Source organism: Haemorhous mexicanus, chromosome 15, assembly GCF_027477595.1.
Source record: "Haemorhous mexicanus isolate bHaeMex1 chromosome 15, bHaeMex1.pri, whole genome shotgun sequence".
In the NCBI taxonomy this organism is placed as follows: Eukaryota; Metazoa; Chordata; class Aves; order Passeriformes; family Fringillidae; genus Haemorhous; species Haemorhous mexicanus.
In genome coordinates this window covers 4,701,498-4,716,227 of record NC_082355.1, presented here as the reverse complement: position 1 = coordinate 4,716,227, position 14,730 = coordinate 4,701,498, and the positions used below count along the sequence as shown (strand labels likewise).

The window sequence follows — 14,730 nt, the reverse complement described above, 5'->3', positions numbered from 1 at the left end:
AGCACTGTGTCACAAACTGCACTCCCACAAACTTGCTCTCATCCCAGCATCCATGCGCCAGTGCAGCCTCCTGCAGCTCCATGCTCCACTGTCCTGCTGGCTGGAAGGGGGCTGTGCACCCCTGCATCCCAAACAGGCCCAGCCCAGTCATTCCATCTGGCCCCGGGTTCCTCCTGCTGCGCTCTCATGATCTGCTTCCGAGTGTGTCCACATCTCTCCAGTGAGCTCAGAACTGAAAGCATGTCCTGGGAGCAGGCTTTGGCAGGAGCAGGCTGATGCCTTGTCGTGACACGATGCCTCTGTGTTGAACAGCTTTGGTTTCCTCGCTGCTGTTTCCCATTGCAGACTCGTGTACAATGTACTGTCGGCCATCGCTCCTCAGTCTCCACCTGCCTATTTCTAGGTTTCTCCTCCTTGTGCATCTGTGTTTGGGATTATTTTTTTCTCAAGTGCATTGGCATGCATCCCCTAAGGTGGCATCTCATGGTGTTATTCCTCTCTGGACTTTTGTTTTATTCTTCCTGGTGCCTGCCTGCACCACTGGGATTCTGATAGCCCTGGCTGAGAACACCACACCAACAGCCAGATAATTTCAGACCAGTTATGATGTGCCTATTTGCAGAAGAGCCACATGTCAGTATATTTTTCATGTACACTTCCTAAAATAACTAAGCCAAAGGGTAATTTCCACCTGGGCACTCTCTTAAAGAACAGGCTGCAGGAATTCATTCAGGGTAAGATGAAATGGAAACTTCTATATTCTTCATCCCTTCTTACTTTCAGGGCTAGTAAGTAGGACAGAAAATCAGTATAAAGGTCTACCCTTATGCAGGCAGGAAGTAACTTATTTGAGTTAGGGAAACTTCCTGACTGAAGCTGAAGTGTTACTTTCAGTTTTAGATCATTTCAGTTCAAACACTGGAGTTACTACTGAGCTGGGTTGGATCTGAATAGGTGCTGTAGGTGTTGTAGTGTTGCCCAGGCCCCTGAGCCATTCACTCTCCCCATTAGGTATTTTTTAACTTACTTTATCTTTCTTTCTTCCTGCCTCAGTCCCAGGAAGAAGTTTGTGATTTGCTGCATGCTGCTCCCTTCCAAAATATTTTGCCCAGGGTCTACATCAAAGGTAAGAAGCTGAGAGGGAAGCAGTGGGCAGACTCAGAGGTCTCTGCCCAGAGGCTGTTTTCTCTCCCATCTCTGCTGAGGATTAGCTCTGACCCTGCTTCCCCCTCCAAACAGATCAGTGGATACAGCCAAACATCAGGTGCAAACAAAAGCCAGGGGTGCGTTGCCTGTAGCACAGTTACCACCTGAAACCTCAGTCAGTTCGGGGGTTCCCTTAAGGTTTGAAAGCCATTTCACAGCCTCTTTGGAGAGTGGCAGCATGAAATGTCCATCTCAACAGGAGTGCTCGGTGGCAGGGCCGTGCTTGGACATGTGTGATAAAGCTGCTGCTGAGACCGCACTGCCCATCCCTCCCTCCTGTGCATCACTGGCCCCTCATTGCTGTGGTTTGGCTCCCTGATCCCACAGTCTCCTCGGATGGTTGCTGGGGGGCAGCTCTGAGCAAACTCTGGTGGGTCTCCACTTCCTCCTCTCATTTCACTGTTTGCTGCTCGCTTGACAGAAGGAGAACGCTTGGAGGTGCGCATGAAGCGTCTCGAAGCCAAGTATGCCCCACTCCACCTGGTTCCCCTAATAGAGAGGCTGGGCACTCCGCAGGTAAGGATTGCATTGGAAGGGATGGCTGTTGGAAACTCGTAGCAGTCCCCACATGGCCTGCTTGGCCCTGGGAAAAGTGATCCTTTTTTTTTTTTTATTGATTGATTGATTTTTTCCCCCCAAAACATCAATTGGACGAGCAAATCCGAATCCTTGCCCGAGCAAACGCTCTGAAGGGAAATTTGTGAGTGGGTCCAGGCACAATTTGTGTGTTGCTGCCTCCAGTCAGGGAGCTGTAAGGCAAGTGTGCTAGAAGGCAGTTCTGAATCAGAACAACTCCAAAAACCTCTTCATCTCCACTTTAAGAAGATGGAGAATTGCTGGAGTGGTTTGAGGAGAATCTTTGCAGGGCTGTCCTAACAATCAATTGCCATCACTTTTGGGGATCCTGTTTTAGGACTGCAGTGGGGTCCATTTAAGCTCATCCCTGTCAAGGAATTCATCTGAGAATGGTTTCCCTCCTAGCACATGCTTAGAGCTTCAGCACATGCTTAAACTTACGGCTCCATTTAAGTATCTTCTTGACGTGGGTCATAGCTTGGGAAAGATCTCTTGTGCAGAAACTCAGTACTGTTTAAAATATCACCCTAGACTGATCAGTGTAATGGGCAAAATTTGAGCTCCATTGATAGAATAATCAAACTTCAAGTGCCCATTTACTTGGGGTTGATGGGATAAAAATCTTTCAAGCATCAAATGAATCAACACCCTTTTCCTGTAATGTACTGATGAGGGAATGGAACGAACACTCAGCTGGTGTAGGAGGTGACAGATCTGTGACAGGCAGAAAGTGGTTGATACTTGTTCCTATATTTTTTTCTCATGGATCAAGGACATTTTGAACTTTGCATCATTGGAAATCATCTGAAACAGAGAAATTGGCTGGATAACTGAGGACTTTATCTTACTCTGTAGACACTTCCTTTTAAAGGAGACACTCGAAAAAAACAATTCACCTCTGTGTTTTCGTGTCTTTGTGTTGGTCTTTCTATCTCTCCTTCTTTCCATGCAAAATCATCATTGAATTCTGCTATTAGAGTCCACTCGTTGCTTATCTCTGCTGTAGTTATAATGGTGATGAAAACAAAAGATATTTCATGTCCCACTAAAAAGTTATTTTTCTGTAAACTGTTCTCATATTCATCACACAGGTACAGTTGGGTACCAGATTTTTTTTTTTTTTTTTTGAGCTCAAATGTAACTGAACACAAGAATTGCTTTCTATAGGTGCCTCCATAGCTTCTAAGCTTGCTCCTTTTATGCAGTTTTGGACATGCATTTTGGAAATGCAGTTTTGGACACAGGCCATACAGGATTTTTTCCTACAGAATGCATAAATGCCTTGTAACAATTGTCCAGAACGTAAGCTGACATTGCCTGCTCGAAGCCTCTCCCAAAAGGTGGCCCCATGCATGTTATAGTGGGGATCTATGGGTTTTTGCAGGTTTTGGGTAGGGTTCTGGCAAGTTCACCAGTAAACAGGCTGTAAAAGAGGTTCAAAAACTGGAAAATCAAAACTGGATTTGTGCAATGGCAGGAAAACTGCCAATGATTGTTGTAAATAATTACTTTGCATTGGAAACCCAGAAGCAGATGTTTGATGGACCATTTATAAAGAACCAGGGGGGTCAAAGTGGTTCATTAAAGGAATGCTCTCCCTTTTAATGCTGACCATAGAGATGTTTAGTAAGAGGTTTTCCAAAGTGCTTGGTCAGTCTGGTTTGTTCCCTGGAAATAGTCAGAACATTTGCTTTTGAAGACAAAAGGAATAATTGAGTCAGCACAGTGGCATCCTGCAGCAATTTACCTTGAGAGCATCCTTCTTCTCCTGGTCTTAGAAATCAGTGGGACCCCAGACTGTGACCAACAGCTCTCCAGCTGCTTTGCCTTTGTTAAGGTATCTACCCTAGGATGGTAGTCCTGTATCAAAGACTGGTCTTAACTGTGAGGAATCTTAGAACCAGATTCTGTCTGTGAATGTGCATAACTGACTGGCACTACCTACACTGAAAGCCAGATGCATCTCTTTCTAAATTGAGATCTCTTCAGAAATCGTGTACTGAGATCACTGGAGAAGATTGTTCTCAAAAGTGTCCCTTTTGTCACTATGTTTTAGCAAACAGTAATGCTAACACCTAATTTACATTTGAAATGGCTCTGTTTCTACTGTGCCCTCATTTTGCCATGATAGACCAGTGTGTGTAGACCTGTGCCCATAAGAGCTTGGAGCAGGTGAGGAGAGGGACAGTGTACAGCCTTCAGCTAAAAAGCTGGATGAATTAAACCTTTACTTGCCAAGCAAACACAGGCAGGTGTGTGCCATGGAACCAGTGATACTGCTCCTGCTTCTAACAGATCAAGGGATCCCAGACCAAATGTGGCCTCTGCACATGATGACAGCTTTCCCTTGATATTTGCTATTAGTTGAACACTAATTAAGCTGAGGTCCTCAAAACATCCTTGAAATTGTGGCACAAGCAAGAACTGAAACGCTTCTAATTTCAAGAGCAACCAAACTAAAAATGCTTGAGGTTACTGCCAGCATAAATTGATAATCAGGAATGGGGATGTACAGGCACATTCATGCATTTTTCAGAGTGGAATGAAGATGACCCAAGTAAACCAAGCATAATTCATGTTCTTAATGTCTGGCTAGGACATGTGCCTGCCCTTTGTCCCAGCTGCTGTGAGTCCCATCGTGACTGATTGGAATAACATTTTTATAGGCATTGCAGGGACAGCTGGAAATGGAGCAAATGCTTAAAAACTGCTTAAAGCTCCAGGAAGTCCTCTGGGATTGGCAGGGTCTCAGTCAATGTCACACTTGTTCTGTGTGCCTGTTCCAGAGTGGTGGGAGGGGTGAAGGGCTCTGCCTGTGCAGCCACTCCTCTGCCAAGGTGAGCACAGCAGAGCCAGAGCCTCCCACAGCCATGGGCACGGCTCTGACAGCACCCAGCTCCCATTTCAAGAGTTAGTTTTGGCAGCACTGCAAAGAAAAGTCAGTCCTGCCACTGGAACAGCAGGAAATGGGGCAGCTGAAAGGACATCAAGGCAGTGGGGGACTCCCACTCGCACCACTCAGTGAGCCTGGGGGAAGGCCCTGCTTGCTTGTTTTAAATTCCCTTTTTTTTTTTTTTTTTTGTCCTCTTGGGAAGCAGTGGGGCTGAAATGAAGTTAATTCTCCTTTAATTTGCCTCTAGTGTAAAAGCCAAAATAACTTCATGCAGTGGAGCTATTCTAGATTTGTATATCTAAATCTGAGCGGGGATGACACAAAAATTATCCATGCGTGTAAAGCCTCCACATCTGGGAAAAAATTATTTGGCTTTCTTATAAACCACAAGTTTTTCAGTATCAAGTTTGCAGTGATTTCTCATCTTCCTCAGAACTTTTAAACCCTAACTACGAAAGAAATCAAGAAAGCCATAGGCTATCTGCATTTTGAAGAGATGATGGCAATGTCCTGGGAAGCAAAATGTCCCTGTTCTCTCCTGTTTTATCTTCATAATCTGCAAAAATCATGAGACGAAACCCATTAAATGAATCGTGAAATGAAAATCTTGAAACGAAGCACTGAGTAGCACTAACAGGGCAGAGCAGCATGCTAGCAGAATTAAGGATCAGTATTTCTGGTCAGAGCTTTGCCTTCAGCTCTGGTGTTCTGACGTACATAGTTAAAAGATTCTGAGGTCGGTGTAACAGAGCAGAGCACCACATTAATCCTCCTGTTTGAGGGATGAGCATTCCCTGGTGGGAAGTGCCATGGGAGCAGCCATCAGAGGTAAGGTTGGACCTCCCACGAGGCGACAGAGTCGGGGAGAGACCAGGCAGCGTTAAAGCCGGTGGGCGTGGGTCACATCCTCACTTGTGTCCCTCTGGCTGTCCCTGCCCTCAGCAAATAGCCATCGCCCGGGAGGGGGACCTGCTGACCAAGGAGCGGCTGTGCTGCGGGCTCTCCATGTTCGAGGTGATCCTGACGCGCATCCGCAGCTACCTGCAGGACCCCATCTGGCGCGGGCCGCCCCCCACCAACGGCGTCATGCACGTGGACGAGTGCGTGGAGTTCCACCGGCTCTGGAGCGCCATGCAGTTCGTGTACTGCATCCCCGTGGGCACCAACGAGTTCACGGCAGAGTGAGTGTCCCCAGCCGGCCCCCGGCGTGCCCTCAGCTGCAGAGAGAGCCTCTGTGCAGGTAGAGGGGGAGTGTGGGTCCTTGGTTCTGCTCAGCTTTGTGTTGGAACAGCTGGAGGAAAGAGCCAGGTAAAGGGATGTGCCCATCGTGACAGGGCTGACAACCCAATGCTATGTCCTCACCCATCTTACCCCGTGGTTCATCCTACACAGCCTGGCCTGGGTGTAATTCTGTATTCTCTCCTTCTGGGTTCATTTTCTCTAGGTCTATACTCACTTTCTAGGAGCAGGACTGAACACAAGAAAGTTCCTGGTGCCACGGTACTTCTCTTGCCTAACTCTATCCTGTCATGTCTCCCCACCCATCACCCTGCTCCTCCCTCCAGGCAGTGCTTTGGAGATGGTCTGAACTGGGCAGGTTGCTCTATCATTGTTCTCCTTGGACAGCAGCGGCGCTTTGACCTCTTCGACTTCTGCTACCACCTGCTGAAGGTGCAGAGGCAGGATGGGAAAGATGAAATCATAAAAAACGTGGTAAGTTGAAGGGTGAGGTCCCAAAGGACTCAAGCCAGCACACTTCTTTCCGTTTTCTGTCCTGCTTTGTCCAAACTCATCAATTACAACAAAGCCTGGTGTTAATCTTATTCCTACTGGCTGCCCTTGCTGTAAGGTTTCCATCTGCAGTCTCAGCTGAGAGGCCAAGGTTTTAATTGGCTTGAAAATCAAATCTTTTTGCTCCCAAAGCTTTTCCCTTCTTCCTGGGGTTGGGAAGCTGGACCTGAGGAGCTGGTATTTCCAGCAACCATCCTGTGATCTCGCTGGCTTTATCAATAAGCAGCTGGGAGCCTAGACTTTGGAGTGGTTAACTTGGGACCACTCAGTGATCCTGTTAATGCTCTGTCTTGAGTCATCAAACCCAATAATGAAGCGAGTCACCGGGTCCCTGCAAGGTGCTAAGTGGAACAGGAACATGTGTTAGAGCTGCTTTGCCTTAGCAGAGCTTCCCAGCAGCAGGACACAGGTGCTGCTACTTCCTAGCTGGTCAGATGACATAAGACCCTTCATGTGCTGTTTCTCTCCCTCACCACCCCTCCAGCCCTTGAAGAAGATGGCCGACAGGATCAGGAAGTATCAGATCCTGAACAACGAGATCTTTGCCATCCTGAACAAGTACATGAAGTCGGTGGAAACAGACAGTTCCACGGTGGAGCACGTGCGCTGCTTCCAGCCCCCCATCCACCAGTCGCTGGCCACCACCTGCTAGTGTGGACACGGACCCCGCATGGGTTGGGAAGGGAGCAGGGACTGAACCCAAACCAGCTGGGAGGGGTAAACTTGATGGTGTGAGGCCTGACGAGGGAGCGAGGCTGGGTCTGCCTCTCCACACGAGGACACACCTTCCCCTCGCCCCGTTTGAGTGCATGTTCCTCTGTACCATCCCTGTGATCGGTTTTACTCGTAGCTTTCGGACTTGAGGGGGGTGGGGGTGGGTGGGCAAAATGTGCTTTTCTTCCATGAAGTGGTCCAGTTTTCCCTGTGATTCACCCAGTCCACACATCTCTCTGAAGCCATACTGCAGCCTCAGGTGGGAGAGCTCCGCGCTCCCGCGGCGCCGGGAACCCGCTCCCACCGCAGAAGCAGCGGGACAAATCAACACACCCATGACATGTGCCACCAGCCAAGGAGCAGGAGGGGCTGAAGACAAGTCCCTGATCCACTCTTAGAGGGGAAGAAGGGATGAAGGCAGGATGGTACCCATGGCAATGCCCTGAGGATCGAGTGCTGGGTGCAGAAGAGCCCTGCCAGGCTGGCTGTGGGTTGATGCCTCACCCAGCTTTATTCTCTCTGCTGTGTCCTTGGCCTTTGTTGTTTTCATGAGCTTTGGCATGTGGGCTTGAGGATAGCAATGATGCAGTCACCAGATAACTCCTCAGCACTTCAGAGAGCTGGGGAAAGAGAAAACAGCCTGGCTTTTTCCATGCTATGGGACATCGAGTTGTTTTAATGCAGAGGTTCTCCCCTGAAGACACATCTTCCATGTGTCTAGTTTATTTTCCAATAAACCAGATTTCCTGTGGACTACAGAAGAGGCTGCATTCATGTGAATGTGCTCTCAAACATATTAATTTGGGTGGAAATAATCACTGGTGCTGACAGGATGCAGGTGTAGTTACCTTGAACATATGGGATCTTTGTTCTTCAGCCAAGGGTGAGAGCCAGGCTGTGTAATCTGTGTGTGTTCTGGGATGCTGTTTTCCCTTGGTTTAGACACATTCCTAGTGGCACAGCAAACAAATACCTTTCTCCAGGGAATGGTGACTACCAGCAGGGCTTAGGAAACTTCCCATCACTCAGAAATTATGTGATTGTTTAGGAAAGATAAAATATAGGATAAGCTTTAAAAAATACCCAGAATTTTCCAAGTTCAGAGATGTTCAGAGAGAACACTGGAGTCTGTTGCCTTTTCCCACTCAGCTAATCTAAGATCCCTGGATATTGAGAACAAATTCAGGTGGAACTTCAAGGAGGATTTCATAACTCCTAGTCTAACCTGCTTCTAACCCTCAGCAGAGTCACTGGAGTGATACAAAAGCCTGTGCTTGATGTGAAAGGAGACCAAACCATGTGCTCCAAGAGAAAATGACGCCTGCCTCACCACTGGCTGTGTTTCCTCAGCTCTAGCCTGGCCACAGCAAAAATTGCTGTATCCAGATGTGATAATATATATTTGTTCCATGCATTTCATCATGGAAATTTCATCATTTACAGCCTTGTAAACTGCATGCTGTTACAGAGGTTAAAAAGGCAGAGCCTGGGCATTTATTGTCTCAGAGGGAGCATATAATTAATTAGTAGAAATATCTGAGCTGGAGTTTTTGTCTTCAGAAACAACACCCAGCAAACTACTGCTGACAAGAGGAGATCTTTGTGTGTGGCATGAGATTGTGCTCCCAGACTCTATCACCTACTCCCTTGATAATCAATAATCAATACCCCACACGTGACAAGTGCTGGGCATTTTCACACCTTGAGTTTCCTTTGATTACTGAGACAGACCTTTTCAGCTGCAGGGAGGAAGTTGTGCAGCCCAGTAATCTGAAAGTAAAGTGAAATCTCAGGAAGTCTGGCTGAAATCTTGGAGTGGCAGGGAAGGAGCCAGCCCAGCAAGGCAAGTTCTTACCTCTGTGTGGTGAGGAAGAGCAGCAGAAGAGCTTCTGGAGCTTCCTCTCTACTTACTCTTCCACTAAGGAAGTCAGTTCTGACATTCCATCATGATCCAACACTTCCACACTACTGGAGTGAGGGAATCTAGAGTTTTATATTTTTAAAAGGAAGAGAAGAATCAAACACTTTATTTTTTGTGGAAAACAAGATGCAAGGAAGATAGATCCCACCAAGATCCTATTTTTCCTGACCTAAATGGCAAGTGCTTGTTATTTTGGTATGAAAGTCTTGCTGAAACGTTGGCACAAGTCCCTGTCTGGCTTTCAGAGCCACCTCTAGGCACAGCACAAATTAAGTGTCCTATTACATCTGACAAGCTATGGAATGCTGGAATCTTCTTGGAAACCAGCATGAACTAGAAGTTGCTACAAAAGAATGAGCTGTACTAAATGGCCCAGTTTCAGCTACCTAGACAAAATGGGATATAGTAAGGTGAATTTAAAGCCCTCTTTTCATCAGTTTAGGTCTGGAGTGAGACATGAGATAGTTCACCTAATAATCTGTAAATCTGTTTGCATTCTTGTCCTGTAGTTTTGGCATAATTCCCTGCAACCCTGCAAAACACAGTTGCACTGGAAGGTTGCTGTACTTGTACAGGCTGTACTTGAAAGAACAGGTAGTTGAACTTTATTTGTTGCCCTCAGATTTGCTAGCAAAAATGTAAAATCCCTCCAGATTCCAAGGGATTAAATGTTTTGAGCAAAATGTCAAAGTGCATGAACAAAATGTAAAATGTTTTGACTGTAGAGTGTATGCAGACCTTTTGCCTTGTTGCTCAAGTAGTATGAGATATCAGCTAGTAATAATCACAGTCTTAATTTCTGAGATTTGATGTTACTGTCCTTTGATTATCTCAAGGATTAAGATACTTCTTAGCTTCAGTTTTCTCACCCTCTTTGTCTGTATATGAGAAAGGTCCAGGCTTAGGTCTTTAAACAACTCCATGAAAATGGATTTTTTTTCCTCCTATGCTTTTTTAAATGTCATAATTGTTAATGGAAATAGGGAGCAAATTTGTAAGAGTAGGGCTAAGTAGTAACAGATTGTCAGGGGTTCAGGGATATTCCCCACACTTTCAGAATTTCTGCCAAGTTTGGGAGTCTTCCTTGCAGTTGTGCTTCAGTCCTATATTTTTCAGTCTTTGATAATCTGCAGACTTCTAATGATGTTTTTTTAGGGAAATGTTGACCCCGTCTGAATCCTCCCAAGTCCACTGACAATGGATTTGCTTTTTTACCTATATTTTCCTGCTTATGCTAAAGTAGTCTGCAAACTGCCCAGCACTCACCAGCCACCACTGGGGATGTCTACTCCAAAGACAAGCTGTTGGCTCCATTCAGGAATTACAGGGAGGAGAAAGGCTGGCCTGTGTCAGGAATGAAGTCAGACTGGGTTATTTTAATGTTCCCTCTGGCTTAGCCATTATAAAATGTGACTGTTGGCAGTGCACATGCTTTTCTGGGATGATGCTACACTTGACTTGCAAGGCTGCAATAGAAAGGGGAAGCAAACTAGATCAAATTCAGCACTTCAGTGGTTTTCCTTTTAAATTCTGACAGCACTTAGTAGCACTGAACAACATTAGTCCTTTTCCTCCTGCATTACTCCAGTCCAGTAGGTTCATGTGTATTGGAGAACAAAAGAGAAAAGAATCAAAGGTGTAAAAAAACGAAGAAAATATTCTCAAAAACTGTTGTCAAATGTACCATATTTGTATGAAAAGCTGCTTGAGTTATTTTGTACAATGAATTTTATTTATGGTGAGGTATATTTACGCTTGTGATCTGATACAGTGTTAAATTTTTGATCCATATTTGCTATGCAGCTGAAGATGATATTTTTGTTTTGTATTATTATTTTTTGCTGTTGTTCTAAAATTCAGCCAACAGAAGCTTCCATCTCCATTAGAAGTGCTTCTGCAAGAGTAAAGCATCTGATACCTGGTGATATGTCCCGTAACACAGCAACCAACAATGTGTACAACAAATGTGGGATGACTTTTGTGATGAAGAGAAATAAAAATTGGGCTCATTCATGAAATGGGCAGAATTTACCTTATGGTGTCATCATCATTGTGATAACTGTTATCTGGGGAGAGCTTTCAGTTGTACCTTGCACAAAAAAAAAAGCCAATTTGGTAAAAATGTTAAACTTTTGTAAAAAGCAAAGAAAAAAATATGAGGCTTTGTGGCCAACACCAAAATGGACATATTTTCTTATAAAAAAGTTAATGATTTTTGAGAAGAACTTCCTTGCACAACACATCTTTCATTTTAAAACTTGTTCTAGTATAAGAGGGTCAGGAAAAGGAAAATCATATAATCATTTTTAACAGATTTTGACAGGTTCTACCCAAAGCTAAACTGAGGAGCTAATTTCCTCTCATTACTGCAGCCTTGTCAACTCTACAGGGGCCTTTTTTGATTCCAGGAGATTCTCCTTGCTATTATTTTCCCAAATTTCCACTTGAAACCATTCTTAGTTTTGTGTTGAAAGTACCCAAGGAGCAGCCATGGTTGTTGACTGCAGAAGTGGGAACCAAGGGGAAAAGATCTGGGAGCTGATGAATGAGGGAGAAACAACTGACATGGGTCTATGGGAGTTGGATTTCTGTGCTCATCAGCTCCAGCCCAAACACTAACTGGTGTTCCCTTTCACATCTTCCCAAGGTTTCCTCATGGGAGCAGCTTCCTAGCTTGAGAGGAGCAGAAATGCAATGATTCTTCACACAGAATTGGAGGTGAACTTTACACCATAACCAGGCAGCTCTGTTGATCTTTCCAATATGCTCTGGGGCTGTGCTGCAGCTCTCTGGGTGATACCCTCTGGGCAGGATTGTTTGATTGTTCAAAGTTGCCCAATATTTACTGATTTCAACATGGTTCTGCTACAGGGAATGGCAGAGAGGAGAGCAGGACTTTATTGCTGCATCAGTCACTGATATTGGGCAGGTTGTTTGGGTTTTATCCTTTCTCCCATCAAGATTTCTCTATTTTTTTTCTCTTTTTTTTTTAACTAATTTCAGCTGCTGCGTCATGGACACCCCAGTTCTCACCCAGCCCCATGAAGTGCTGAGAGCTCACATGGTCTCACTGGAGCCAGAAGCAATTCCTGCTTTGAGTATCAGGGTCTAAGGCTCTGAATTTTGAACAACCAGCCCTAAGGGAGCAGTATCAAAGATACAGGCCCCCATCTTTCTTCTTCCTAATGCTCCTAAATATGTTTACATCTCCAGATAAAAGTCTTCACCAATGGAGAGGACAGCTCATTAATGATTGTTTTATTCTTTCAATAGCTTAACAAAATTACCCTTTCTGTGACCTCCTCTGCAAGTCAGGAGTGCCTTTCACATGTAGCTTTGCTTGATTTAGAGTTCTGATGCAAACGCCTCCAGATAAGAAGTCTGCAAACAAACGATCTGCTGATTACGTGTCACTTCACCCACCGCTGTCCATCACCAGCCCACCACTCCTGCTCTGCCAACATGTGGCTTTGTGGGGCCACAGTGACCTAAAGTATTTAGCAACCCTGGGAGAAAGGAGCTAGGATGTGTTTTATGGCCTCATGACCCTGGATTGCTCAGCAGCTCAGCTCAGACCCACAGGTGTGTGCACTGGCATGGGGAGGGCAGAACTGCAAGGGTTGGAGCCCACCATGGCTGTGGCAGGCTTGGGAACTGGCTCTGTGGGTGCTGTCTAAACTCTGGTGGCACCAAATGACAGCCTCGGCCACTGCAGACATGGTTACCTTGAGACAGGCTGAATTAAAAGCTGTCTGCTCATCAAAGTTCAATCTATCAAACTCAGGGCATCCTTTGTAGTGCTGCAATCATCCAACACCAGGCAATTCCCTTAACCCCTACCTTATCAAGTCATTGCCAGATAAAGGCAATTGCTCTCTTTGAAGCAGCAAACAGTTCCTTGGATCTTTAAAATGATACAAAGCCAGAGCAGAATATTACAAAGCTGCTCAGAAACTTTCCACAGAAACCATGCCTAGCAGACATCCAAGGGCAAAAGTTTCCATCACCTGTTAGCAGGATACTTCCACCATTATTTTTAACAGAGGACAGTTGGTACTCAGTAGTTTTCCATCACTTTTTCCAGAACAGAAGAGATGAGCAGACAAGAGCAGAGGAAAGAACAGCCTTTTGATGTTGCTGGAGAGGTTATTTGCATGCAAAGCTGCCTTGTTCTGCCCCCTGGATTCCAGTCAAGGTTTTGGCCTGGAAACCAGTATTTCAGGAGGAACAGCGTTGCTAAAAGATGAGCTGCTGTGGAAGACTCCCTGATTTCTGATGAGTTATTTTTAAGGAAGCATCTGATGTGAGTATCAACCTGTGAGGTCATAGCTTGGAGCTAAATTCCCTTAATTACAGCCTTCCCATTAAAATTAGGATATGAAGCAATAAAAGAGGCATTGGCTGCATCCCTGCTTTATTGTTATCAGTCTCAACTTGCCCTTGACTAAGCACAGAAGGCTCCATGCCAACCCTACCTGGCTCTTTACTCCCATATTGCTGTGCACAGCCTTGCTAAATCCTTCAAATGCAACTCCTGTGACTTCGTGATTTCGTAGCCTGCACCCCCCGCAGTCCCTGTGCCAGGAAGAAGGAACTACGTGACACACTTGAATGCATGGCTGATTTCAAAATCTGACTGAAGCTTCTCCCCCCTCAGTGGTGGCACCCAGGCACGCTCCCTCCCCGGTGTCTGATAGAGCCAGCTCACACTGCAGTGTCCCCTCCTTTTGGGAACATTTTGCTTATCATGTCTCTCTTCCCAAGACTTAGAATGGCTTCTCTTGGAGCCTCACCCCTTGTCAAATCTGGCAGAAATGGCCCACAGACTCAAATTTATCTTCAGGGATGAAAAGGAATACATAAACATACATGTATGTGGTCACATCAGCCTTTTCCTTTAGGAAACCCAGCTGACAGGGCAAAGTAAAGATATGGCCCAAAGTGCCTTTTTTTTTTTTTTTGCCTGCACCATGCTGTGGCAGTAATGCATGAAGCTGCACCATGACCAAAAGGATTATTTTAACCCCAGATCCCTTCCATAAAAATTTGTTTCCTCCTTCACACCTCTTTGTGCTCAGTGAGCACAGATGTCAACAACACTTGTTTGAAAAAGCTTGGAAATTATTTTGGACACAGTTTAACTGCCAATAACCACACCACAATTAGGCCTCCCTGGCTATGAGCAAGATCTCAGGGTGTTGGAAAAGGTCCAGCAAAGGGGAGAGCCCCAAGCACCAGAGTGAACAGGGGGACATGAACTCCCCCAGCCAACACTGCAAACACAGCAAATACTTGTCCCACTTCACCATCACACTGGTTTTCTACCCAGCCCCGTATTCACCCATTGCATGAATAGCTCCTAACCAGCATCAGCCAGTAAATTTACACAACAGAGGCCAAATCCCACCATCATTGTCTTGCCCAGGGTCTTGTCCCTTTTGGTTGCATAATAAATAACAGCAGCAGAAGTTGTTCCAGGAACACTGGTAAATTAGCACAAGCTTTATTTCCTACTTCAAAACCGGCTGCCATATGATTTGGATTGATTATCAAGTGCCCTGTCATAAAGGGGAGGACGTGGGATTTGGCTGGCACAGTCTCTCCCAGCCAGTGACCCACAGGACTGTGA

At 45.6% G+C, this 14,730-nt stretch overlaps 1 protein-coding gene across 4 annotated transcripts in view; it reads left to right on the top strand.

Moving 5' to 3' along the window:
- Positions 1 to 11,132, top strand: part of CYFIP2 (cytoplasmic FMR1 interacting protein 2) — a 49,781-nt gene extending 38,649 nt beyond the window's left edge. For all 4 annotated transcript variants that reach the window (XM_059860302.1, XM_059860299.1, XM_059860301.1 and 1 more), the window contains exons 27-31: positions 1,054 to 1,126; positions 1,628 to 1,722; positions 5,618 to 5,856; positions 6,241 to 6,388; positions 6,951 to 11,132. In XM_059860302.1, coding sequence (XP_059716285.1) covers positions 1,054 to 1,126; positions 1,628 to 1,722; positions 5,618 to 5,856; positions 6,241 to 6,388; positions 6,951 to 7,118 — 723 coding nt within the window. In that variant the 3' untranslated portion in view covers positions 7,119 to 11,132. The remainder of the gene's footprint in view (positions 1 to 1,053; positions 1,127 to 1,627; positions 1,723 to 5,617; positions 5,857 to 6,240; positions 6,389 to 6,950) is intronic.
- The last annotated feature ends 3,598 nt before the right edge of the window (positions 11,133 to 14,730 follow it).